The sequence below is a fragment of the Megascapheus bottae genome, chromosome 5 (assembly GCF_031878675.1).
Source record: "Megascapheus bottae isolate mThoBot1 chromosome 5, mThoBot2.hap1, whole genome shotgun sequence".
NCBI classification, from domain to species: Eukaryota; Metazoa; Chordata; class Mammalia; order Rodentia; family Geomyidae; genus Megascapheus; species Megascapheus bottae.
The window spans coordinates 41,855,748-41,881,397 of NC_143513.1; the positions used below are offsets into that span (position 1 = coordinate 41,855,748).

At 41.2% G+C, this 25,650-nt stretch overlaps 2 protein-coding genes across 4 annotated transcripts in view; one reads left to right on the forward strand and one right to left on the reverse strand.

The window, feature by feature from the left end:
- Nucleotides 1–6,235, forward strand: part of Hbp1 (HMG-box transcription factor 1) — a 33,256-nt gene extending 27,021 nt beyond the window's left edge. For both annotated transcript variants that reach the window (XM_090332989.1, XM_090332990.1), the window contains exons 10-11: nt 3,334–3,475; nt 5,168–6,235. In XM_090332989.1, coding sequence (XP_090189115.1) covers nt 3,334–3,475; nt 5,168–5,185 — 160 coding nt within the window. In that variant the 3' untranslated portion in view covers nt 5,186–6,235. The remainder of the gene's footprint in view (nt 1–3,333; nt 3,476–5,167) is intronic.
- An 827-nt stretch (nt 6,236–7,062) lies between these two features.
- Nucleotides 7,063–25,650, reverse strand: part of Cog5 (component of oligomeric golgi complex 5) — a 203,524-nt gene continuing 184,936 nt past the window's right edge. Inside the window, exons 19-22 of one of the 2 annotated variants that reach the window (XM_090332986.1) lie at nt 24,146–24,222; nt 15,392–15,518; nt 14,484–14,563; nt 7,063–7,262 (exon numbers count right to left, since the gene is read on the reverse strand). In XM_090332986.1, coding sequence (XP_090189112.1) covers nt 7,148–7,262; nt 14,484–14,563; nt 15,392–15,518; nt 24,146–24,222 — 399 coding nt within the window. In that variant the 3' untranslated portion in view covers nt 7,063–7,147. Of the gene's footprint in view, nt 7,263–14,483; nt 14,564–15,391; nt 15,519–18,179; nt 19,187–24,145; nt 24,223–25,650 lie in introns of those variants that run through there. The other variant, XM_090332987.1, reaches the window with a different exon arrangement.

A 25,650-nucleotide genomic window follows, 5' to 3' on the forward strand; every position in this document is an offset into this window, starting at 1 on the left:
TTTATAACTGGTAAAGATTTCCATTCTGTAGGCTGTCTTTTAGGCTTAGAAACTATATATCCTTTGCTATGAAGAATTTTGTTTTTTGTTTTGTTTTGTTTTGTTTGCCAGTCCTGGGCTTAAGCTCAGGGCCTGAGCACTGTCCTTGGACTTTCTCAAGGCTAGAGCTCTACCACTTGAGCCTCAGCACCACTTCCGGCTTTTTGCTATGTATGTGGGGTACCAAGGAATCTAACCCGGGTCTTCGTGCATGCTAGGAAGCACTCTACCACTCCTGACCCATGTTTTGGGGTTTTTTTGTTCATGGATTTTTTTTTTCTTCAAATTACAAGCATTACTTTATTTTTTTTTTTTAGCAGTTGTTAGCAACATTTTTCTCTTTTTTGTTACTTAATTTTTTCATATATTTTTATTGTAATTAATAGAAGGGTTATATTATTGTGCTGGTCCTGGGGCTTGAACTCAGGATGTGAGTCATTTTCAACTTTTTTGCTGGTTAATTGGAGATGAGAGTCTCATGAACTTGCCTGCGTGGGGTGGCTTTGAACTGTAATCTTCAAATCTCAGCCTCCCGAGTAGCTTGGATTACAGGCATGAGTCACTGGCACTTGGCTTTGAAGAAGCTTATTAGCTTATGCAATCTGTCAGTCCTTGATTTGTAGAACCTTGAAATTCTACTCAGTAAGTTCCTGCCTATGCCAACAAGTTCTAGTGTTTTTCCCTAGTTATTCCTGTTGTAGTTTTAAGGTCTTTACATGAAGGTCTTTGATCCATATTGAATTGTTAGTACAGGGTGAGAGACAAGGATCCATCATACAGTCTTTTCTGTATGATGTAGTTTTTTCCAAACTTTGTTGAATAGACTCTTTCTCAACAAGTATTTTATGGCTATTTTGTTAGATGCCTGAAGGTGTTAGGATTAGTTTCTGTGGCTTCTAGTCTGTTGTATTGGTTTTCAGGTTTTTTCCCCTAGTCCTGCGGCTTAGTCAGGGTCTGGGCACTGTCCGTGGGCTTTCTCAAGGCTAGTGCTCTATACCTTGAGCCACAACACCACTTTGAGCTTTTTCTGTGTATGCTAGGCAAACACTCTACTACTAGGCCACGCTCCCGGGGTCCAGGTCTGTTTTTTTGTTGTTATTCAGAATTGTTTTGGCCATTTGGGCCATATGAATTTTTGGTTTATTTTCTCCATCTTGACAAAGAATGACATTGGGATTTTGGTGAGTACTACATTGAATTCATAGATTACCTTTAGTAGTATGGCATTCAATATTCTGCTGATCTAGGAATATAGGAAATGTTTCCTGGTGTCTTCTTTCGTGTCTTCCAAGTTTCATAGTATTTGTTGTAGAATTCTTTCACTTCTTTTGTTAGGTTTATTCTTGGGCTCAATAGGAGGTTGACTTTTTTGTGTGCCAGTCTAAGGCTTGAATTCAGGAACACTTTTGTGTTCAAGGCGAGTCCCACAGCTAACTTTTTTGTTGTTGTTGTTTTTGTCAGTTGTGGGACTTGTACTCTGGTCCTCGGAGTTGTCCCTAAGCCCTTCAGCTCAAGGCTACCGTGCACAGCTACCTTCTTAAAATGTTTAACACTTGGGTCTCTCATTTGTGTGATTTTAGGCAATTAACTTTAGTTGTGAACTCCCATTTCTTCTTTAATAGATTTCTTCTTTAGTAGATTTATAATTGGACTTAGGAGTATACATCTCATTTCTATTTTTTTTTTTTTGGATCCTTGTGTCCATATTGCCCCTAAGAAATCTTATTTTTTTTCCTTTGTATCTTAGCACAGCTTTTGCTCCCACATGATACATGTAATTTGGGTCTAAACTAAGAGAAGGGAGATTAAAATAAATAGGTTGGAGAGATAAAGCTAATCTTACATTGGCATAACTTCAATCTGGATGAAAATTCAAGGTAAAATCCAAGTAGTGTGTAGATTGTGTAACTGTAAGGGAAGGAAACGCAGATCAGTCTGCATGGTTGCATACTTTCATTACCCATTGTGTTTTAATACAAAAGGAGTAAATTTGTTTTCCATGTGGCATATAATCACATGCTCAAAAATATTCCATACTTTGAAGACTGAGAAAGGGTTGTATACATATTTCTTACTGATTTTACTGGCAAATATGCCAGTCATTATTTGGTTTCAGTAAATGAAGATACAGAAAACAGTGTATATTGCATTGACATAGTAGGTAACAAGAGTGGCACACTTAATACAAATTTAAGCAGTAGAGCTTCAGTGGTTACTATTCTTCTAAACTACAAATGACTTGTGTCATCAGTCAGTATAAAATCATTTTCATGCACTTCGTGCAGTCACTCCAGGATTTTCGTGTGTGTGTGTGTGTGTGTGTGTGATGAAATGGTTAAAAGTTCTTCATAGAAGGACATACACAGATGTCTGTGTGTCCTAGGTGAGATTATTTAAATAGGTTTAGATAGAGCTAGAGCAATAGGTAAAAAGTAGTTTCACCATATCATCTCCAGTTTAACTAACCATAACTTTTGAGTTTAATCCAGTTTCTCAAGGAGAAATACAATGTGACTTAGTAAACCTGAACTGAGTTTCCTCACGAAAGAAAAACAGTAAGACAAAGCAGAGCACTGTGGCTCATGTCTATAGTCCTAGCTGCTCAGGAGATCTGAGGATCCAAGTTAAAAGCCAAAGCCAGCCCAGGCACATATGGACCTGAGACTCTTATCTCCAGCTAACCTCTAGAAAATGGGAAGTGGGGCTTGGCTCAGGGTAGGGCCGTAGCCTTGAGCTGAAGAGCTCAGGGACAGCACCCAGGCCCAGATCAAGCCCCACGGCCCCCCTCCTCCCCAAAACAATACTTAATTTTCACTGTGGCTGATGAACGAAGAAAAGACATTTTATTATGTCCGCTTGACAGGCTTTAAGCATAAAAAGAAAAAAATCTCTTCATACAAATTTAATATATCATTTTGCTGACACTGAACACTGTCAGCTTCTTTGGTATGTTAAGTATCTTCACAGTTTGAATGACGTGGATTTTTTCTTCTAAATTTAAGCTTAGAAAATACCCGATTTCTAGTCATTTTAAGTATCTTTCAACAATTGGGGGCACTAACAATATTTCAGGATATAAGTGTAAAAAATAATGTTAAATGGACGATATCAGATTATGATAAATGGGCCATACAACATGGAGTTTTGCTGGAAATGACAGCTTTTACCTTTTCTTTATTGGTCAAGATTTTTGTCTTTCCTTCTAATCTTACATTTGTGTCTTAAGTAGCAGCACTTGATGTGAATTTTCTGAAAAACCTTTACCTTCAACATGCATAAATATCTATTTTATAGAGCCATAAGTGTGATCCTTGGTGACAGGTGGAAGAAAATGAAGAATGAAGAGAGAAGGATGTACACATTAGAAGCAAAAGCTTTGGCTGAAGAACAAAAACGTTTAAATCCTGACTGTTGGAAAAGGAAAAGAACTAATTCAGTATGTTCCAATAAGTAATTTTTGAAAATGGTCTTGGCTTACCCTAGAGGTGTACTGGGATGATAGAATAGTTGTTCCCACCTTTAAAAGGTTGTGTGAGTACTATATTTCACTATGTATTATGTGAAAAAGTCTGCCTTTTCTTCACAGCATCATTTGCTTATTTGGAAAGTAAAAATTCCAAGCCAATTAAAAAAGAATGTGTCTTAAATGCTAAAGTAGAAAAACTTAGAAGATTTGTATATAGATATGTTGAAAGGTAAGTGTTATTGACTCGTGAATATCAGTGTAGGAAAAAGTCCTCTAAATTTTGGTAGTATGGTTCAACTGTCTTTCTTTCCTTAACTGGTAAGAAGCTAATGAGCAAGGCAGAGTGAGGAGGGTACATTAGATTTATGAGGACATCTACCATTTGTATAAAATTTCTAGACTAAAATCCTGAAAACAAAGTAGACCCAGGAAGGGTGGTAAATTAGTTTGTACAATAATACTACCATCTTTGACAGATTCTGTTAATAGCACTTTTCATTAGTGTCTTTTATGTTTATCATTTTACATTACAGTATTGAACATAATAGAACAAAATTGCCTTAATTTGAAATATGAAAAACTGACGATAAAAACTTAAGAACTGGAGCCACGCGCAGTGGCTTGCATCTGTAATCCTAACTACTCAGGAGGCTTAGATCTGAGGATCGCATTTCATAGCCAGCCTGAGCATGAAAGTCCATGAGATTCATCTTCAACCAGAAAACTGGAAGTGGCGCTGTGGCTGAAGAGCTCAAGGACAATGCCCAGACCCAGAGCTCAAGTCCCATAACTGACAAAATTTAAAAAAATCTTAAGGATTGGGAGGTTCTTGTTAAGGATGTTTTAAATTGATTGTGTTTTTTGTTTTTTGTTTTTTTGCCTGTCCTGGGCTTGGGCTCAGGGCCTAAGCACTGTCCTTGGACTTTCTCAAGGCTAGAGCTCTACCACTTGAGCCTCAGCACCACTTCTGGCTTTTTTCTATGTATGTGGTACCAAGGAATTGAACCCGGGTCTTCGTGCGTGCTAGGCAAGCACTTTAACCACTACGCCAAACTCCCGGCCCTGCCCTTGGATTTTCTTAAGGCTAGGGCTCTACCACTTGAGCCACAGCACCACTTCTGGCTTTTTGCTACATATGTGGTATCGAGGAATCAAACCCAGGTCTTCGTGCATGCTAGGCAAGCACTCTACCACTAGGCCAAATTCCCAGCCCTTAAATTGTTTTTAATGACATGCTGCTAATCCCAAAGGTTGGGATGTGGTTAAGTAGCAAAGCTCTTGCCTAGCAAGCTTTGATCCTCTACCTAAAAAGAAAAGACAAAACAAAACCAAAAACAAGAAGTTTAATAAAGATAATTTCTTTTGAAGTAACTGTTGTCAGATGACAAGGTAGCCTAGCTGGATTTGGGAACTTCTTTATAACTTAGAATTTCATGGGACTTTATTTGTATCTTTGTTCTCCTAGGCTATCTGTCGTCATTTTCATAAATTATGGACGTTTGAACTATCAGATCTTAGCAAACTTCAAAAGTATCTTTGAGAAAGCTATGTTTTTAAATAGTAAATTTATAAACCTCACCTTAGACTAATCTAAACTTTCACACTGAAGATTCCTATATATTGATTTGTAGAGATTCACTGAGTTTAATTTTATTTCCACAGGGCTCACAACAACATTAAACCAGGATGCTTATATTAAGTCTGGATGCATAAAGTATTGACTCTGGATGGAAAGACTTACTAGAAGACCACAGTCTCACCACTTGTCCTGAATTCAAGCGATCGTAAGATACCGATAGCATTTGAGTCTTGAGATGATTTAATATTATGAGTGAGGATTTGCTTTCTCCATTAGAGCATTAAGTAAGCTAAAACTATCAACATTGTACCAAATTGCCTTATTTTCCTTCCGAACTTCATATACATCTGTCAGGTAATATAGGCTTGAAAATTGATATCCTGTGGTGCTAAAGTACAGTAGAAAGAGAGGAGAAGTGTATACATGTTTTATTTTAAATTGTAAAAGGGGAATTTAAAAATATGTAACTGCTGTTTATACATTGGCTCCTTACTGCTTATTAATATGTATTGTACACATGATGGAAGGAAGCAGAAGTTGGGGGTTGGCCTTCCTATGAGCACCCACCCATGGCCCAGCATCTGTGCCAAACACAGGCGCGCCTAGTCTGGCCAGTGCCAAGAGCAAACACGTATGGCAGGTGGATGGTGCGGCAGTGAGCACCGGCACACCGAGTGTATGTGTGCACCAGATGGCAGCACTCATCCACCATTTCCAGTGGAGGTGAGTCAGGCCAAGGCAGAGTTAGTTAATAGCATTGGGATAGTCACTGTAATGGTGCTATTAACAGTCAACATCATTGTGTTTTAAACGTTGTGTTCTGTATCTCCTCAGCCACATATCTTAAGTGTAATTTCATCATCATATCTTTATGGTGGGGGCAGACTTTGCACTTATTGCAGTGCAACACTCGCACTTTACTTTTCCTCCAACTGTCTAATTGGAGCAAATACATTGGCAATACAGCTGCTTTTGCTCTGAGCTACAATCATGGCTTTTCATGTAATTTACCAAGTGGTGTTTCTGGTTAGAAATCACAGCTGTAAAATTGATTTCAGTTCATTACACTTCTTCATGATGTTGCCCCTCAATTTTGCACATTATATTCTTGTATATTATTTCAAATAAAATGAAAAAAAATTTATCTCAGACTTCTGATTGACCTTGACTGAATTTTATGTATAAATTTTTACAATCTGAAGGAGGACAACAAAGTTTGCCAGAAATGTTCATTGGAAAATGGCTTTAGAAACAGAACTTAGATTATAGAAGCTTCAAAGAGGTACTTTGTCTTTTCCACAGCCACCAGTATTTTGCTTTATTAATAAAATGACCAAGTACAAGGAAACCTATGCTTCATTAAAGATACAGTATGATACATTTGAAGAGCAACAGCCCTAAATCTTGGCTTTGGGATATATAGAATCGGTTCAGGATATATATTTTGAAATAGTGATACCTGGCTTCTCCATTCCAAGTAATTACTAGGGGTGCAACATGGGGCATTGAAATTTGTTTTTTGGGGGGAAGTTGGTTATGGGACTTGAACTCTGGCCTTGGCACTGTCCCTGAGCTCTTGAGCTCAAGGCTACCACCCTACCCCTGGAGTCACAGCACCACTTAATTAACTAGAGATAAGAGTCTCACGGACTTTTTTAGAGCCCAGACTGGCTTTGAACTGCGATCCTTAGGTCTCAGCCTCCCGAGTAGCTAGGGTTACAGGTGTGAGCACTGTGCCCAGCTAGAATTCTTAAAAGTTGTGCTGGTAATATGAACATGGAACCGAATTTGGGAACTTAAAAGGAATGCAGGCTGCAGGAAGCACAGTGCTTTGATCCTATCCCTTTAAACGCAGAGGGGACTTGCATATAACAATACTGAGACTCAGCTATACAATAAGGAAGACAAAAAGTTGAATGCCTTTCTGGAACAATCATATCCATGGAAGAGATAACAAAAGGTAAACAGAAGAATCCAGTTACTATCATTTTTTAAGCATGTGTATTTAACTGCCAACTTTGAATGGTTTATTCCATGTAGAGATTAATGAAGATTTCACATTGTCACTGAAGTGTAGACATCGCTTTCTGAAGCAGCTGAATCATTATGGGATAAACTGGTGCAAATTCTTTGCCTTCTCTACTTCTCACTGATTGAACATAAGCTTCCAGGGCTCCCCTGAAAACCAAAATAAAGACAATGTCAGGTATTACACACGGTTTAGGAGGAATACCAATCCTACCAATATAAAAAACAAGAGACGAGCCCATTTCTGGAAGTACTACGCTCAGTTCCACAGGTGAAAACTACAAGCATTTTTCATTCTGCTCCGGGGCTGGCTGTTTTTTTAGGGTGTATGTGCTTCTTTGTCCCTGTCCTGACTTCCCTGCTGAAGGTACTCTGCAGCACGAGCTGCTGCTGCTGCTGCTGCTGAAAGCTCACAAAGGGAGATGGTGACATGGAAAGTCACGCTGGAGAATGGGGCTGTTAGCACACATGGTAACACTAGTTAGGTGGGTGTAAGATATTCCTAACACTTGGACTGTAAACCACTCACAACCAAAACAGTTTGGAGTATGAATGCAGTGTGGATTGTATGGTGTGGTGTCCTCATGACGTAGCCAAGGGGCCCGGCAGGTGCCTGCAAGCAAAGCCCTGTGCTGTTCTTCTGTCTAGGACCACTGTCTACTCTAGCAGGGTTAATCGTGGAAGCAGTAACCCGTTAGGCAATGCCTAATGGGTGGAAAACCTTGTTCTGCCAAGGACTATTCGGATACTTAGAACATCATTCACAGGCTGCACGGAATTACCAGTACAGGTAGTCAGACTGCAGCAGCCATCAAGAAGCAAGCAATCTCGCTGGGTGTAGTGGCTCATGCCTATAATCCTAGCTATTCCAGAGGCTGAGATCTGAGGATCAAGATTCAAAGCCAGCCCAGGCACCTAAGGACCTGAGACTCATCTCCACTTAAACTCTAGAAAATGGCTCAAGGATAGGGTGGTAGATTTGAGCTGAAGAGCTCAGGAACAGCACCCAGGCCCAGGGGTTGGGCAGGGATAGCACATAGGCTGAGTTCAAGCCCTAAGACCCACCAAAAAAAAAAAAAAAAAAAAAAAAAGCATATCTGTTAACTGGAGGTAAAAAGAATGGTAAAAGTATGATCGTTGTTAGGTATACAAATTTAAAAAGTCAAAAAAAGCATAATCAGGGGCTAAGGGTTTGAACTAGTGGTATAGTGCCTGCCTAGCATGCACTAAGACCCAGGTGCCATCCTCAGTAACACATACATAGAAAAAGCTGGAAAATTGTGCTGTAGCTCAAGTGGTAGATCTCTAGCCGGTAGATCTGTAGCCTTGAGAAAGCCCAAGGACAGTGCTCAGGCCCCAAGTTCCAGCCCCCACACTGGCCAAAAAAAAAGTCATAATCACTTTTCAAAACTCACATGTTTTTGAGCTTAGCACACTTGTATAAAATGTAATGATACCTGCACTCACCTCACTCAGTTTCAAGACATTTAATACAGGATTGTTTTTTACTCCCAAACACAGTACTGTTGGCCAGGTTGTACTTTCCCAGCTCTCTACACAGTGCCTGAACCAAACCACCTGCATACCCACATTTCAACTATTTCCAACTCAGTTCTGACCTCCTTTCCTGATTTCTTTCCATATGTTCTCTAAACATCTCTATGGCATTTTCTTCTAGATGTCCCTCAGCCTTACTTGTCAAAAACATGACTGTCCTAAGCCTGCCCTGTCTATACATTTGCCTCACATTATTTTCACATTCAGTCTCTCTCCTTTGCTTCTGTGGGAAACCTATGCTGTGGGCTCTGAAGAGGTAGTTGGCCCAGAGCTTCCTCCTACCTAGTCATTCTTGCACAATATGCTATGAGCTTCCCCACCCCCAAATGCAGTGTCATTCATTAGGCCTATTCTGTCTATGACAGTGCCCAAACTCAACCTAGTCTCTTATCATAAATCACCACACAAACTTCCGTCTGCTACAATGGACTTTTACTAGATAGACTGATGCAGCCTAAAAGCCTCAGACTGTGTGTGTGTGTGTCTAAATAATGTACAAAGAAACGACTCATTTGTGATTGTTAGCCCAACCCCACTGCCTGTGCAAAAAAATATCAAGGGTGTTTGTTCATTTATTACTCCAAAATAAAGAAGTGCTTCTATGATAAGGTAGGAGCTGGCGGCAGGCTTATTCATTTTGGGCCATACTGAGTATCTTACAATGAAGGAGATAACAATTTCATAGGCCTTTGCACATTATCTCCCTTATCCCTTAATGTTCTCATTTTCTTGCAGAGCTCTATCTCTTCAGACTCAATTTGAAATGCTCCCTTTCAATAAGCCTATTCCTGACATCACAAAAGAATGAAAATTACTATGGAGTCACACAAATCTGAGAAAAGGTTTGACTTTCATCCACAGCCTTGACTTGACAGTACCACAGCATTCCACAATTCCTGAAGACTCACACTATGCTCAGAGTGGACATGACTCAGAATCTTTTAAATTAGCTATGTGGAGGGATGGGTAAGCCTCTACTTAAGAAACAGTTTTTTGAATAGGATGTAAGCTAGTACAGTTACTCAGTTCATAAGCTTAATCCCTAATCCCACTAACACATAATTCTCATCTAGTGAGCAAAGATGGAATTCAGTGTTCTTAAAGAGCAGTGCTTTGTGACATGCTCCAATTTATGTCAGATCTGACTGTTAATAGAGCTACTGTTCCATGAAAAAAAGTAATATTTTAGCTGCCATTCCATTTCAGAAATCACCTCTACTTCATAAATGTAGTTCTTACAGATCTATACACAGTAAAGAAACTTCCAAGGGTTCAACTGTCTTTGAGAGGGTATTATGTGTGTATACACACTAACTAGTATGTGTACAAATGATTCTAAGCTGCAATTCACGGAACTTGGAATTGCTCCAGAGTGAATGCATTTATATCTGTTCTATCAATAAATACATAATACATAAAATACAGTTGTATTTTCATTCATATGAATGAAACTACAGATTACTCAATATAGAAAAACCCGTAATGAGTTTGGTAAGATTTTTTTAATTTTTTTTTTTTTTTTTTTGCCAGTCCTGAGGTTTGAACTCAGGGCCTGGGCAGTGTCCTTGGGCTTTCTCAAGCCTAGCACTCTACCATTTCAGCTATCACACCATTTCTGGCTTTTGCTGTGTATGTCGTAATGAGGACTCGAACCCAGGGCTTCATGAATGCTAGGCAAACACTCTACCACTAAGCCATACTCCTGGCCTTGACTAGATTTTTTTTGGGGGGGAAAGGGTATTCTTCAGAACTATAAGGGAAAAACACAGATTAAGATTCCCTCGGGGCCGGGAGTTTGGCCTAGTGGTTAAAGTGCTTGCCTAGCATACATGAAGACCCGGGTTCGATTCCTCGGTACCACATACATAGAAAAAAGCCAGAAGTGGTGCTGAGGCTCAAGTGGTAGAGCTCTAGCCTTGAGAAAGTCCAAGGACAGTGCTCAGGCCCTGAGCTCAAGCCCAGGACTGGCAAAAAAAAAAAAAAAGATTCCCTCCCACATAAAATCAAAACAAGATTTTCAAGCAATTATTAAATTACTTCACTTGTTCAGTGAAATATTAACTTTATTAGAAGTCATATAAGAAGTATTTTCATTTCTTTTTTTTTTTTTTTTGCCAGTCCTGGGCTTAAGCTCAGGGCCTGAGCACTGTCCTTAGATTTTTCTCAAGGCTAGAGCTCTACCACTTGAGCCTCAGCACCACTTCCGGCTTTTTCTAAGTATGTGGTACCAAGGAATTGAACCCGGGTCTTCGTGCGTGCTAGGCAAGCACTCTACCACTAGGCCAAACTCCCGGCCCAAGAGGTATTTTCAACTATGGTTTGTAACCAAAATAAGATGATTGAAGTTACTCCTTACTGGGAAAACACAGAATACATGTATTAGTAAAGGAATAGTTTGTAGTAGCATGGCAGAACTGTTTAAGTTGATATACAATAGTCACATAGAGGTTTTGTGGAAAGTAAAGGTGACTTCTGTCAGGCATGAAGTGTCCAGTGTGACTAGCACTAATATATAAAAATGACAATGCATATAACAAGCCTCAAAAGTGAACCAAATCTTAGGCTTTTCCCTACTGCTATACTAATCAACTCAATCATTCATTTGTACTACCAACAAGAGATACCAAACAATCACCCTCTAGCAGTGTGGGTCTTGCAGTTCTGCAGAGATAGATATGAATAGCCTGTTGGACAATGGCAAGAAGACAGGGACTGAAAGGTGCCAAGCATTTTACACAGCCATACATAAACACTGCCCTACCATTTCTACAGTGCTTGAACAATCTTTGTATCAAAAACTTATACTTTGAGAATTCAAACAGCGCACTTCCTTAGAAAACACACAGTCCAACCAAATAGATACCAGCAAACTGGTACTTGAAAGGTGTTGAAAGAGGAGGGCAGACAAAGAGGGAGGGAAATGCAGTCATAATATTAAACATTTATCCTATGAAATTAAGAAAACTGAGTAGAGGAGGTGGGTTGGGAGCGATAGGGGAGAATGATGAAAGGGGTGCATTCATAAACTGCTTTAACTCTGTGCAACTACTAAAAGATAAAAATATAAATTAAGTCATACTTCATCTTTGTTAAAGGCATATTCAATATGTGTACACACACACGCGGGTCTGGGTGAGGTGTATGCCTCTGCACCTGGGGTGCACACATGTCTGCTGCACCTGCCTGGAATTGTAATTTTCTCCACTTACCCCACCTGGTCTGTCTCATGAGTCAGTGACTAACTTCAATACTATTAATTAAAACACTGAGGAAAAACAATACAGAACTGGAAGAAAGGCAGAGGCTATTTGCTATTCCGTAGTAGGACTCCATGATCCCCTTCGCCCTATTTATGACAGCCTAACAGATGATGCCAGAAGGAGCAGAAGGAGCATGCAACAACATTTGCCCCAGCAAATAAAACCAGTGTACTGACATTTAAAGTGCGATACTCTCCCTGGGTTTACCTCCAGGGGAAACAGTACATCCAGTGACACTTTAATATGCTGAAAAAAGATATATAAGAGGGGACAGAGACAAATGTTCTATAGCAATAGTGCAGCTCTTGCAGGTCCCCAAAGGAGACCTCAACTTCTGCTCAGGGGATGAAGGCTCTGGGACCAGCTATGTGCCTCCTTTAAAAACCATGACAGTATTTCATGAGTTTTTAATTGCTAAACACAAGCTTAGCAACAGCCCTGATTATGAAATCGCTCAAACATTTTAAAAGAGAAGGAAAAGAAACAGAACTGTGCCATATCCACAGCAAGATGACTGTTGTAGATGAACCCATTCTAACTTGTTAAGAAGACAAAAATGAGTCTGTTCAATTATCTGAATCCTTTTCTATTACTAAGTGTGCTGCAGCTGAGTGAATCTCTGGGATTCAGGGAACAATTTACAGATAGCAAATCCCTGATTGAGCTGAGTCCCAGACTCCCTTGCCACACCAGAAGGCTTTTCAAGAGTATTTGAAGCTGGCAGATGAATTAACCTTTCTCATTTCTGGGTCAGATGTTCAAAGCTGAGTACAGAAAAGAATGGCAGGGCAGGCCACACAGGCTCTGACACTAGCTCTGAGGGCCAAGTACTAGTCTAGAAAGCCGATGGGCTGTTTCTAATGGACTCACCTCACTTCCTCAGTGGAGGCACTCACCTGACAAGAGGAAAACACCCCACAAAACTGAGGTGGTGCTCTCAGTCATGCATGGCTAAGAAGCACCACAGTGCTGGAGAATCCTCTTGGCTCTGGAGGACCCAAAGTTGTCACATGCAGTGAGACATTACAGTCACAACCTGAGAATGGCTTTAAGAACTCTTTGAGACAGGCAATTGATTGGATGTGGAGAATGAGGGCATACAGGAGCAGAATGATTTAAATGATTTAAGGCTTTTCTACATTGGCTGACTATGTGAGGGTGACCTCCTACCAAGATAGAAAATATAGCAGGAGAAAGTTTGTGAGAAAAGAGGAGAAAATATGGGATGGAGATTTCTGTGGAGGTGTCTGAGTAAACTTCTGACAGCAAGTTTACTGGTCTGAGGTCCCTTACAACCAAGTGAGTCACTGAATCTGAACTGTGGAAAAGACATGGAGACAAAAGGTGTGGCTCTGCTCACGTGGGGGCCTACGTTTAGCCAGGGTAAGACAAGGAAAGCCAGAAACAAAATAGGGAAATGACAGCATTTAAGAGCTGAGTAGATGAGCCAGGTGCTGATGGCTCACACCTGGCTCAAAGCCAGCCTGGGCACTAAAGACTATGAGACTCTTATCTCTAGTTAACCATCAGAAAACTGTAAGTGGCACTGTGGCTCAACGGTAGAGCCAATAGCCTTGAGCTAAAGAGCTCAAGGACAACACCCAGGCCCTGAGTTCAAGCTCTATGACTGACAAAAAAAACAAACAAAAAAATGTTGAGTAGATAGCAATTAAGCAAATGAGATGGGGAAAAAAATGACCTGGAAAACAGAAACTGATGATCAACCACAGAGTCATGCAAGCTCTTAGCTAATGGGGTCACAACTCATCTTACTCAGTATCCTCAGGGCCTAATGTAAATGACAATGTGTTCAGTCAGTTGATGAACTGAAAAGAGGAAATAGGGGCTGAGTCTGGCCAAAGCTACAGAATAGGTAGGTGACAATACAGCTGTCTGGTGACCACAAGGTCTTTGGTAATTTTAGTGAGAGCAATCTCAGAAGCAAGAACTGATGGGAGAAAATGCCTAACAAGTATTGTGCAAATGTGAATGTGTCCCCACTGGGGACATGCAAACTCTGTAGACGTGTATATTCGCGAACGCGTGTGCGCGCGCACACACACACACGCACGCATGCACACACACACACACGCACGCATGCACAAGCATCTGTGGAGTCCCCTAATGGGTGAATAGTGTCAGAGTTGTGCCGAGTTATTCCTGTTTCCTATTAGGAACTGTACACTCTTTGGGTGTTATTCTGAGTTTCTTCCCGTCTGTGTGCCTCCAGTTCACTAACTGCAACACATGAAATGAAGCAGAAAATAGGGAGCTAAGGCGTCTTCTCACAGTTGAAGTTGCTTTGAAAGCTGCAAGTGAATGATCTCTAGGGCTACATTACACATGAAACAGGGCAAAAGAAGATGTGAAAGTATGGAGGAGTTAGATATGGACAGCCAAGTTGCTGGGCCTGAAAGTTCCCTATGGGGACTTCTGATAAACGAGTACCCATGCAGCGTGTGGCTACCTGGAGGAGGTGCAGCCACAGGTCCACGCCCACCCAGGTATGGCCCTGCAAGCCCTTGGCACTCAGCCAGCCTAGCGCACAGTGTACCTGATGAGGAGGAGCCTGTCTTTTTCAGACGGATGGTCATCCAGCCACTGGGAGAAGCGCGCGTGGGACCATTCTGCTCTCTGCAGGGTGACAACACAATGAGAGATGAGAGAATGTTCTTAGCAAATGGTAACAAATGCTGATGCACAAAACACTCTTGAGGACTTCCCAAGTGAAATTATGCCTTAACACCTGCCCACAGGTAGCATCTGAAAGGTCATATGCACCTTCCCGGTGGCCAGGATGCCTCAAGATTTGCTGATTGATGGTGAGTCAGCATAAGAAATGGAGTCTCTATCCAAAGAATTTCATGAACATAAATTACATAAGTTACACTATTATTATTATTATTTTTGGTTGGGCATGCGGCGTGAACTCTGGGCCTGGGTGCTGTTCCTGAGCTCTTCAGCTCAAGGCTACTGTTCTACCATGTTGAGCCAAAGCATCACTTCTGATATTGTTGTTTTTAAGAGTGAATTCAGGATTCATCACTTTTTTATGCAGGCTCTGGGGCTTGAACTCAAGCCCTAAGGTGCTGTTCCTGAGGTTTTGGTTCAAGTGCTCTACTACCTGAGTCACATCTCTACTTCTAGCTTTTTGGTTCTTATTTGGAGATGAGAGCCTCATGGACTTTGGTGCCTGGGCTGGTGGTGAACTAGCAGATCTGTACATCCCAGCTTCCTGCACAGGGGAGATTATAGGTTTCAGCCACCAGTGCCCAGCCATCAGGTAATTTTTTTACACTGTTAAGAAGGTAGATGCTATGCAGTGAGAGTCACCACCAAAGACAGACATTCAGGTCTAAATGTGGGAAAAGAGGGCCAAGATCCCATTCAGTAGGGGGCTTCAGTGTACATAGAGATAAGAGACAAGTCGCTTCAAAGAGAATTCTGGCCTCACTTGATTACCTGGAATGGGGATTTCAGCTCAGCAGGTGCTCTTGTGAACAAAAACTGAATAACAATGCTGAATGGAATAATATCCCCCAGCGCTGGGCTATTAGCCACATGTTCACTTGTCTGGAAAAGCAGTGGTCTAAAAGAAAAAGTAGGCAAAGTTAACTCATGCTGTAAGTAGTTAAGTGGTAGGAAAACATTCTCTCTAGACTGCCTATTGAAGAATACCTCTGCCCTTTCAAATACCCAATTATGTATTTTAGCCTTGTAATATATATATATATGTATGTATACACACACACACACACACACACACACACACACACACACACACACACACTTTATACTATTTTTCAGCCCATTTCTTGACTCTGTCGCTGGTCAAGGGTCTGATGCTATTTCCAGCTGGCTCAACAATATTTTATAATATCTACAGTTCATTTAGTTAATAGGCTAATATCAAGTAGAGCACAAAATAAAGATACAACTACTAGATTCTTACCTTGGTATCAGTCTTTTAGGTTTCATTTTACATAGACTACTTTTCTGGGTTATAATTTAATAGGAATAAACTTAAACATTTTCCATTCAAATTTTTGAAATGGCAATTACATTTATAAGAAGTTAATTCTTGGCTGACCATATTTTTAAAAATTCTATGCCAGCTACCTTCTCATATGCTACATTTCTGGATTGCATTATCACAACTGTATAGGAAGGTTGTACATGCAAATCTACTGTACTACCATCACATGCCCTGCTGTGCAAGAAGGCTGGCAGAAGTGATTTGAAAATCATATTTATTTCTCCTTGGTTCTAAGTTGATGGAGCTAACGGTTCTGAGCTGCTATTCAGAAGTTAACCCTTGAGAGACCAGCGAGCAGCAACACCTCCTGATAGATCAGTGTTAATTTGGATATAGCACTGTAAGCAGCTCTTAAGTTACCTATCTTGATTATTCTAGCTATGAAACAACTCCTTCCTTTCCATGACCCCCTCCCTCTCCTTTCTTCCCTTTGACACTCATTCCTTTTCTTCTTTTCCAGAATATTATTAGAAAAATGCTTTTATATTAACTATTCTGTAACTACACTCTATAACTGACAGGGATTTTCTAAGTTCAGGTGCTTTATGAAATTACATTAGTTTGCCATCTATTTTCTGTAGCTACTGGTGAGAAACATTTCCATTCATTTATGTCGTCTCCAAGTTCTACTGAGTATGACTAAGAACTTCCTGTGAGTACAGTGAGGACGTGCTACATCTTCCTTGGCTAGGTGAAACGCATAAATCATTTTCAGTGTTCCATTGTACAGAACCTTAGCTCTCATTCAAGCACCTAAACAGGCATAGAGATGTTGCTGAGATAGTTGTTTTTGTTCCTGGGGAACATCTGGTCCATGGGTCACATAAGACTCACAAAATCGTTTGGTACACAACAGGATCGACATATAGGGCTTCTTGTAGTAATAATTTTGTATGACCTGTAACTGTTATAAATGCCCACATAGCCCTTGGCAGAAAAAGATTCCCCAGCTCTGCAAATTCTCCATGTTTTCATCTAAGTCAGTCTCCAGTTTTGACATTATCAGAGCCAACTCTGACACCATGCCCAGTAATTCAGAGAGTGACTCCAGCCAAATTCTGCGCCCTCTCGAAGGTCTGGCCCACGTAAGGAGTGGCTACAATGCATACTTCTGTAGAGCACAGCTCTATACCTATCTATTTAGAGCAGTGACTCCACACAAACCAGAGTCTAGCCTCCAGCCCTGCTCAAGCCTGAAGAACTACAATAACACTAATGCCCCACCAGAAACACACTCTACAGTTCTGAGGATACTAATTAACTGTCTCTGTTTCTACCTTGGGCTTTAAGAACTTAAGTCAAAGCTGGGCGTGGTGGCTCACACCTGTAATCCTAGCTACTCAGGAGGCTGAGATCTGAGGATTGAGGTTCAAAGCAAACCTGGGCACTAAAGACCATGAGACTCTTATCTCCAATTAATCACTAGAAACTGGGAAGTGGGGCTGTAGCTCAAGGGTAGGGTGGTAGCCTAGAGCTGAAGAGCCCAGGGACAGTGCCCAGGCCCAGGGGTACGGTGGTAGCCTAGAGCTGAAGAGCTCAGGGACAGTGCCCAGGTCCAGAGTTCAAGCCCCATGACCAACAACAAGAACAACAAAAAGTAAGTCATATTTGAAAGTTTGCAATTAAATTAGTTTTGTGGCTTGAATGTATTTTCATTTTCCTCCAATATATCCTTAATACAATCTACAAACGATATGGGGAAGGAAAGAATGAGAAGGAAAGGAGGAGGAGAAAGAAGGATAGAGAGAGGGGCAATCTGAAGACACAATATGGAATGTGTCATGTCTCAGGGCCTGGCCCACACTGAGGTTGCTCATGTGGAATCCCCTGCCCCTCTGAAACTGCGATTCTGACAAGATACAATCTTCCATAGTGGGCACTCACAGACCTACTCAAAAAGCCATGGAAAACAACACTGGATTTAATTCTCTCTCTCCCTCTCTCTGTTTGGTCGGTCATGAGACCTGAACTCTGAGCCTGGGCACTGTCCCTGAGCTCTTCGGCTCAAGGTTATTGCCCTAACCTTGAGCCACAGCGCCACTGCCAGTTTTCTGGTGATTAATTGGAGATAAGAGTCTACGAACTTTAGTGCCTGGACACGAACTTTAGTGCCTGGACACGCAGATCTCAGCATCCTGAGTAGATCTGAGTCCTGAGTAGCTACCCATGCCCTGCTAAGTCTCTATTTTTGCCTCACTAACATAATTACCTGTAAACATTAAATGCAGACATTTTATTTCTAGTGTTTGTTTTAAAAGGCAGAAAGGACACAGTTTGAGCTATCCCTTCTCCCTGTTACCAGGTGGTATATGAAACATCAGTAAATTAAAAAAAAAATCACCATCTGAAGTGCTTCATGAAATAAAATTAAGCTATTATATGAAGCAGATATCCCAAATGCCACAATGTCATTTTTAGAGAAAATTATTCTAAATATAGCAATGCTTACAAGCTTATATTTTACAGGCAGACGGTAGAGTTAATTAGTTCAGTATTAGGTCCCTTAGTGGGGGGAAAAAAAAATCAGTGTTTAGTTAGGGAGTCACATTTAAATGACTCATGGCTATACAGCTGTCAGCTTTTAAAGGCCAATCATGAAGAAGCAAGATAAAGATCCTGCTCTTTCTGTACACTGAGCCACATCAAGGTGGCATCTTTCATGCCACCAGCCACCAGGCCCCATCCTGATCTGGTGGCAGGGAAGGGCCAGGGAAGGCAGCTGTGCACACACACAGAAATGAAAGGACTGGCAAGGAAACTTGATTCTGCTTGGAGGCCAGGGAACAGATGGCCTTCTTTCCTACACAGGACGAAAGACTGTGTTCTTGAGAGAGGAGACCAATGTTGAGGCCTGCAGGGTGTGAAGGTCTCTTGGAGGCTCTTGAGGTCTCCAGGAGGGAATGATTCGGGAGAACGACAGATGAGAGCTCCCAGTAGTGTGACTGGAATGTTTCTTCCTTAGAGTCTATGGTCTATCCCGGCAGAGAAGCAGGACAGGAGGCAGGAGCTCTCTTGCAACACAGCAGCACATCCGGCTGGATGTTCCTGGTGCACTGCCTAGAAGGCCGCAGGCAGCAAAGGGCAGAGAGATGAAGCCTGTAGCAGGAGGTAGCATCTTCCTGGATGGTACTTGCAAACACTGAAATGCTATTCCAGGACCAATCAGAGTCACAGCTCCACTTCTGGCTTTGTGTTGGTAAACTGTCGTCTCTTGAAGTTTCCTGCTGGGGCTGGTTATCCTCAGGTTATAATCTCAGGTTGTAGCATGAGCAGGCACTCTATTTTCTTATAGGCCACTTACTCCTCTATCAACTGTCTCATATAGGCCCCACCTCACTGATGAGCATTGAGAGTAGTATCTGAGTGTCCTAGCACTGGCAAACCACTAACAGGCAATACTACCACAAGCCAAGTCAAAGTGGCAGCTATACTAACATTCTAAACTTGGAACTAAAAACCTAGAAAGCTCAGGAAGACATCTATTTTAGAGGATGGATTAAGAAGCCCAGATACACAATGCATCTTGGTGGAACTCACTATTCATGGCGCTAAAACTGTGCATTAACGCTACAAAAACGCATGTACATGAGAGTGAAAGTTGTTCATTAATAGAAAGCTGGGGTGGAAAAAGAAGTAGGCTCTGTTAGGTAGTTGCCAGTGGGAATGGACTGGGCTAACAAGGATAAAAGATGGCCAATAAGGTAAAATATATGAAAATAGAACAATGAAACCTGCTGAAATGGTTTTATGAAGGGTGATGGGGAGAGGGGAGGATAGAAGATGTGACCTTGGGCCGGGAATTTGGCCTAGTGGTTAAAGTGCTTGCCTAGCATGCATGAAGACCCAGGTTCGATTCCTTGGTACCACATACATAGAAAAAAGCCGGAAGTGGTGCTGAGGCTCAAGTGGTAGAGCTCTAGCCTTGAGAAAGTCCAAGGACAGTGCTCAGGCCCTGAGCTAAAGCCCAGGACTAGCAAAAAAAAAAAAAAAAAGATGTGACCTTGATGACTTTGTTACCCAGTATATTGTATGTGTGTGTGTGTGTGTGTGTGTGTGTGTGTGTGTTTATTTGAAATACGACAGGGAAGGAGGAAAAACAAGATGACTGGAAGGTAGTGGGGGGAAGGAAATGGGGACAAAAAAATGAGAAGGGGTATCAATGTGTGAGAAGTAATGCATCTACTCTCTGGTGAATGTAATTGTAACCCCACTATATGTTACCCTGACCAAAAAAAGAAAGTGAGATTGATTGGAATGCATAGTAAACATGTGTGTAAATGTTACAATGACCCTTTACACACTTTGGATGCATGGCTCAAGTGGTACCAGCTGAGCAAGCAAGCAGAGCCCTGAGTTCAAGCCTCTGTAGCAGCATAAAAATAGAACAAAGAAATTTTCCACTTGTATAAGTAATATATGCTAATTAAAATAATAATAATAAAATTCCCACATGCACAGAGATTTATAATTTCAGTCAACATTTATGCTAGCAATACAGACTATGGATTTGGAAAACTGTTCATCACTCTTATAATGAAAAACAACTCACGTGATTACTCTGTTATTACTAGGGAAGGTTTGGTTTTTTCTTTCCCTCACACTAACACCCATCCTGACCCAGCCCCTGATGGCTTACACTTTCAATAAACCCAGATGGTTAAGAAACTTCCAGCAGAGCAGGCTGTGGACATTTTCAGGGGCAAACAGTCCCTTCAGGAGCAAAGATGAGGGAGCCTGACTGAAGGCAGGGCCTGTGTCATTGAGCTGATAAAAGGCATTTGTTCCTTTTGTGTACTTAGCCTCAAACAGATCTGCCCTGACAACGTCAAAGACCAGAGCTTAGGCCTCTGGGCAGGGGAAGGGGAGGTTAACAACCTCACCAAAACATGGCTCAGGGGCGAATGCCATGCTGCAGAGAGACTTACAAGAAAGGGGCCTCAGCAGCTCAGGCACATGAGTCTTGCATAGAAATGCAAATCTCCCAGGGCAGATCACTAATGTCAGCAGCTTTCTGAGGCAGCATTATGTCCTGGAGATGGAAAGGTTTTTGCTGCCTGAAGAACTCTGAAGCAGACAGTAAAATGCAAATATATGCAAGATGCTGGCTGGCTTAATGAAATAGTCCACTAATATTACCATCAGAGAGGGCCCTGTGGCAGATGGCTATATGAAGGGGGAAGGGAGTGACTGCTAAGGCCAATGCATGGGGCAAGAGCAGGGCTGCAGTGAATCTGGACTGGAGGGCCTCTGGCTGGCACTCCCTCTCTTGTGAAGGGGTTCTCGCAGGAGCTCTCACAACAGCCAGTCTTCAAATGGAGTCTGAGGCTCCTATGCTACTGCAGCCTTGCTGTGGCTTGGTGTTTGGCTTGCAACCCTATTAAGCAATGCTTTCATTTATTTTATATTATTCATTAGCTCTTAATGGTAAAAACAATGCAAGAGGAATTTTTCAATAATGTCTATTGACTTATCTGACTACATAACTAAAACCGAAATGGAAAATTTGAAAAATACAGGGATTTTTTTTTTGCCAGTCCTGGGCCTTAAACTCAGGGCCTGAGCACTGTCCTTTGGCTTTCTCAAGTCTAGAGCTCTACCACTTGAGCCTCAGCACCATTTCTGGCTTTTTCTATGTATATGTGGTACCAAGGAATCGAACCCGGGTCTTCGTCCATGCTAGGCAAGCACTCTACAACTAAGCCAAACTCCCGGCCAAATACAGGTAATTTTGCAAGAAAAATCAGTAATGATACTCTGCTATAAAAAGATAATATTTCCATGTTCAAATAGGGATCATATAATATGTCCTGCTTCATTTTTCAGTAGTGATTTCCTCCCCCCCCCCCCGCCCTTTTTTTTTAAAGCTGATCCTGGGGCTTCAACTCAGAGCCCTGTCCCTGAGCTTTGTTTCTCAAGGCTAGTGCTCTACCATTTGAGCCATATAACACCACTTCCATGGTTGTTTCTTTTCTTTTTCTTTCTTTTTTTAAAATTTATTTGATGATAAATGTCTCATGGACTTTCTTGCCTATGCTGGCTTTGGACTATGATCCTTGGATCTCAGCCTCTAGAGTGTTAGAATTATAGTCAGTCATGAGCCACTGGTATCCAGCTTTTATCTTCTTCTTTTTTGGGGGGTGGGGGTAGCACTGGGGATTAAACTTGTTAGGCAAGTGTTGCTATGCAGGCATTTTGCCACTTGAGTTATGCTCTAACTCCAAGGGAGTAATTTTTCTATTATTTTATATTAAGTAGCAGAATAATTGTCAATGCATGTATATATGTGATCCTGTTGATGTTGTCCATTTCACTTACTCAGTTCTCTAATGTTCTCTATTGAGCTGGTTTTGGTATGATTCATATTATTTAATGAAGGATCCATGGATGCGAGCTAAGGTCTAATACATACATGGTCACTAGATGATGTCTTTCCCTGTCTCAGCCTATACACAGATGGAAGAACTGCATGTGTTAATAAGATATGCAACTATTTAGAATTAATTTTGGAAGAAAGATCTCTATGAAGTTTTTGCATGTAGGTAAAATGGAAGACCTACTATGAGATGATTAGAATGAGGACTGTTCAGTACAGATTTACTCCTTCTTCAGGAAGGGATTTCAAAGGATGCCTCCAAAGTCCTTTCTAAATCTATTCTTTTCATATGCCACTCAGAGAAGCTGACAGAGCTAGAGCTTCCCTAGCACACACTCATGGCACTGCCTTTCCAAAGCAATGTATCTAAGCCACTCTTCACAAACCAGTGCTGAATGTGGACACCCCAATACACTATGCTTTTAGTTTATTTCTCTTCTTTCATTGTCTTTCTTGATCCAGTTGCTAAAATAGTTGTTTCAGTACCCAAAAGTAACTGACAGAAAGCTAGGATCAATTCAGCACCATACTTCTTTACATCCAATATATCTGTAGGCATATTTTGATATATAAAAATGAATCATAATAATATACATACGCAAAAAAGGAAGTGGATAATTTGATGAGAATGGGAAAAGGTGGGTAAGAAGGAAAAAGAATAAGAAGGTGACTGGTCAAGATGCACTGTACACTTAAGTGAATATGTTAAATTGTAACCCTCTTGTAGAATTATTTGTAGATTTAAGAAATAAAGCAAAGGAAAAGGAAAACAATCATTGGATGTTTTTAGTTTCTTCAAGCTATAGAAGATATTCCATAGGCAGAATAATATCATCATTCCTATGTCCTGGAGCCAAGTGGCCACTGCAGAGAAAGCTCCTCAGAAAGGGGAAGCATTTTCCTAGTTTGTAGATAAGTAGAAGGCTCTGACTGAGTTCTATCAGTTGAGCAGCTACCATACAAGAATTAATGATTCTGTGAAGTCAAGAAGCTGGGAAATAAGTGAGTCATGAAACTAATTTAGTGTGTTCAAATAATTAAATGAAATAGAAGTGTGAGAGAATACTATATAAAGGATAAGCATACATTCAGGAAGCTGTGTGTGTATAAGTTTGATTATAACAGAATTGTTAAGTTTACATGCAATTATATGCCACATTGTAATTATTTAGAGGTGTTTTTTGGGAGGGCAATGATAAGTATTAAACACAGAACCCTGTACATGCTTGGCAAGTGCTCTACCACTGAGTTAGTCCTTGTTTTTTTGAGGTAAGGACAGCAATAACTCAAGCTGGCTTTGAACTCACAATCTTCTTGCCTCTACTTCCTCGTGCTTCTGCCTCTGCCCCCAAATTCTAGAGTTATACACAAGGACCTATATGCTTGATTCCAAATGGCAATTTTAAAAATTGTCTTAAGAATGGCAGTGCACACCTGTAATCCTAGCATTCTGGAAGGAAGAGGTAACAGATTTTAAGTTTGAGAGTAGCCAGGTGTATTCTCGCCTGTCACGCATGTTAACTGGACCTGTCACTTTGTCAGCCTTTTCTTTAACCTTTTCAAAAGTTTCCTTTTAATAGGATAAGAGGCCTTACCCAGGACATCATCTGGAAACAAGTCAAGGCTATCCTGTTACACTGTCCTGCCCTGCCCAGCACAGACCAAGACTCTAAAGACCCCAGCTCCAGTGACTCCTCGACACCCAGCAGGAAGTAGCCAGAAGAGACCATTATGCTCATTGGCATAGTTTGTTAGTGGCCACCAGCACCCAGCAGATACAAATATATAATCAAAGGTTAGGACTCACCTGAATGACCTCAGCATTCGATAGGACTTTCCTAAATCTGATACTCGTCTGCAAAATGGACCCACAGCCAACTCCATCTGAAATATTAAAAGAGAGTCTATAGCTTTTTATGTCAGAAACCTAAGGAAGTTTTGGACATGTCTTTGTTAGTTTTCGTTGTTGTGGCAATATTCCTGACATGAACAAGTCAATGGAGGTTCCCAGTATGTGGGGCACAGTCACTTCAGGGAAATGGAAAGGAGGCCTACCTCATGGCCCAGTGTTCATTTCCTAGTTTTGGGATCCAACCTGCCTGTCACCTGGTTGGAAGGCTTGGCTGTGAAGGTTACTCCTGGGATTGGCCCCGAACACTTCCGCCCTCTCAGACAGCACCTGATTCCTCTTCTTTACCTCCCACTGCCCTGCCCGCCTTGTGCTGATAGGCTCCTGCATCTTATATTAGCTAAATGTACTTCCTCAATAACCGAGTTCCTGCCTTGACGGGTCTCCCTGATGCGTCTGATTGTCTCTGATGAGAGAGGGCTGGGGGGTCATCAGTCGGCCCTCTCCTTTCTCGGCTCCTCAGGGTCGGAGCATGTTCTCTCTATCCCTCCTGAGGGTTGCGAGGGACCGAAGACTAATGGGTGAAGGTGTGGTGGTAACAGGGCTAATAAGGGGGCTGGGGACTATGTGGTGGAAGTCCCCTCCAGGGGACCAGGAAGCTTGTGGGCTTTCTCTACCCCTTGTACTCTCTATCTGGGCCCCTAGCCAAAAGGATAGAGCAGCCCACATTCAGAGCAGGTCCTCCCCTTTGTTCATCCTCTTCAGAACACTCTCCCAGAGAAAGCAAGGGGTATGGTTTGCTAATTTCCAAGGTAGTTCTCAATGGAATCAAGATTAGCCACAAAAACTGGTATCTTGAAGTAAACAATGTTACCTAAACTGTGAGGCAAGTTTTGAAGGCCAACAAAATTCACTAAAAGGAAAAAAAAAAACATATGAATTTTACATTTACTTACAAAAGGGGAAAATATGAGACAAGTCCTTAAGTTTAGATCAGTTTTCAAGAAAATGGTAGAAAAAGACAAGTTTTCAAGACTATAAACATATATTTTAAGTTTTTTTTATAAGCAATAGAAAGAGAATTTTTATCAGTCACTATGTGCCCAAAGGCTTATAAGCTCTCACTCTGAGATTTATATAACACAGGTGTGTCAGAATTTGAATATTATAGCTACTAGTATTGTGCTCTGAATAAGTTACTTAACCTCTTCTAGAAGTCTCAGGTCTCTTATTATAAAGTGATAATAAGAATATCTACTAAATAGAATTATTTAAAAAATAGGTAATTCCACAGTGCTTTATGTGAACAGTACATAAGTGGTAATAAAATATCAGCATGCATTGCAAATACTTACTAATCTACTTTTTTTAATTAAGAGAAAGTCTTTCTCAGTCTAGTCTCAAACTCACTATCCTTCTGCCTCCACACCCAAGAACTAGGATTACAGAAATGTGCCATTATG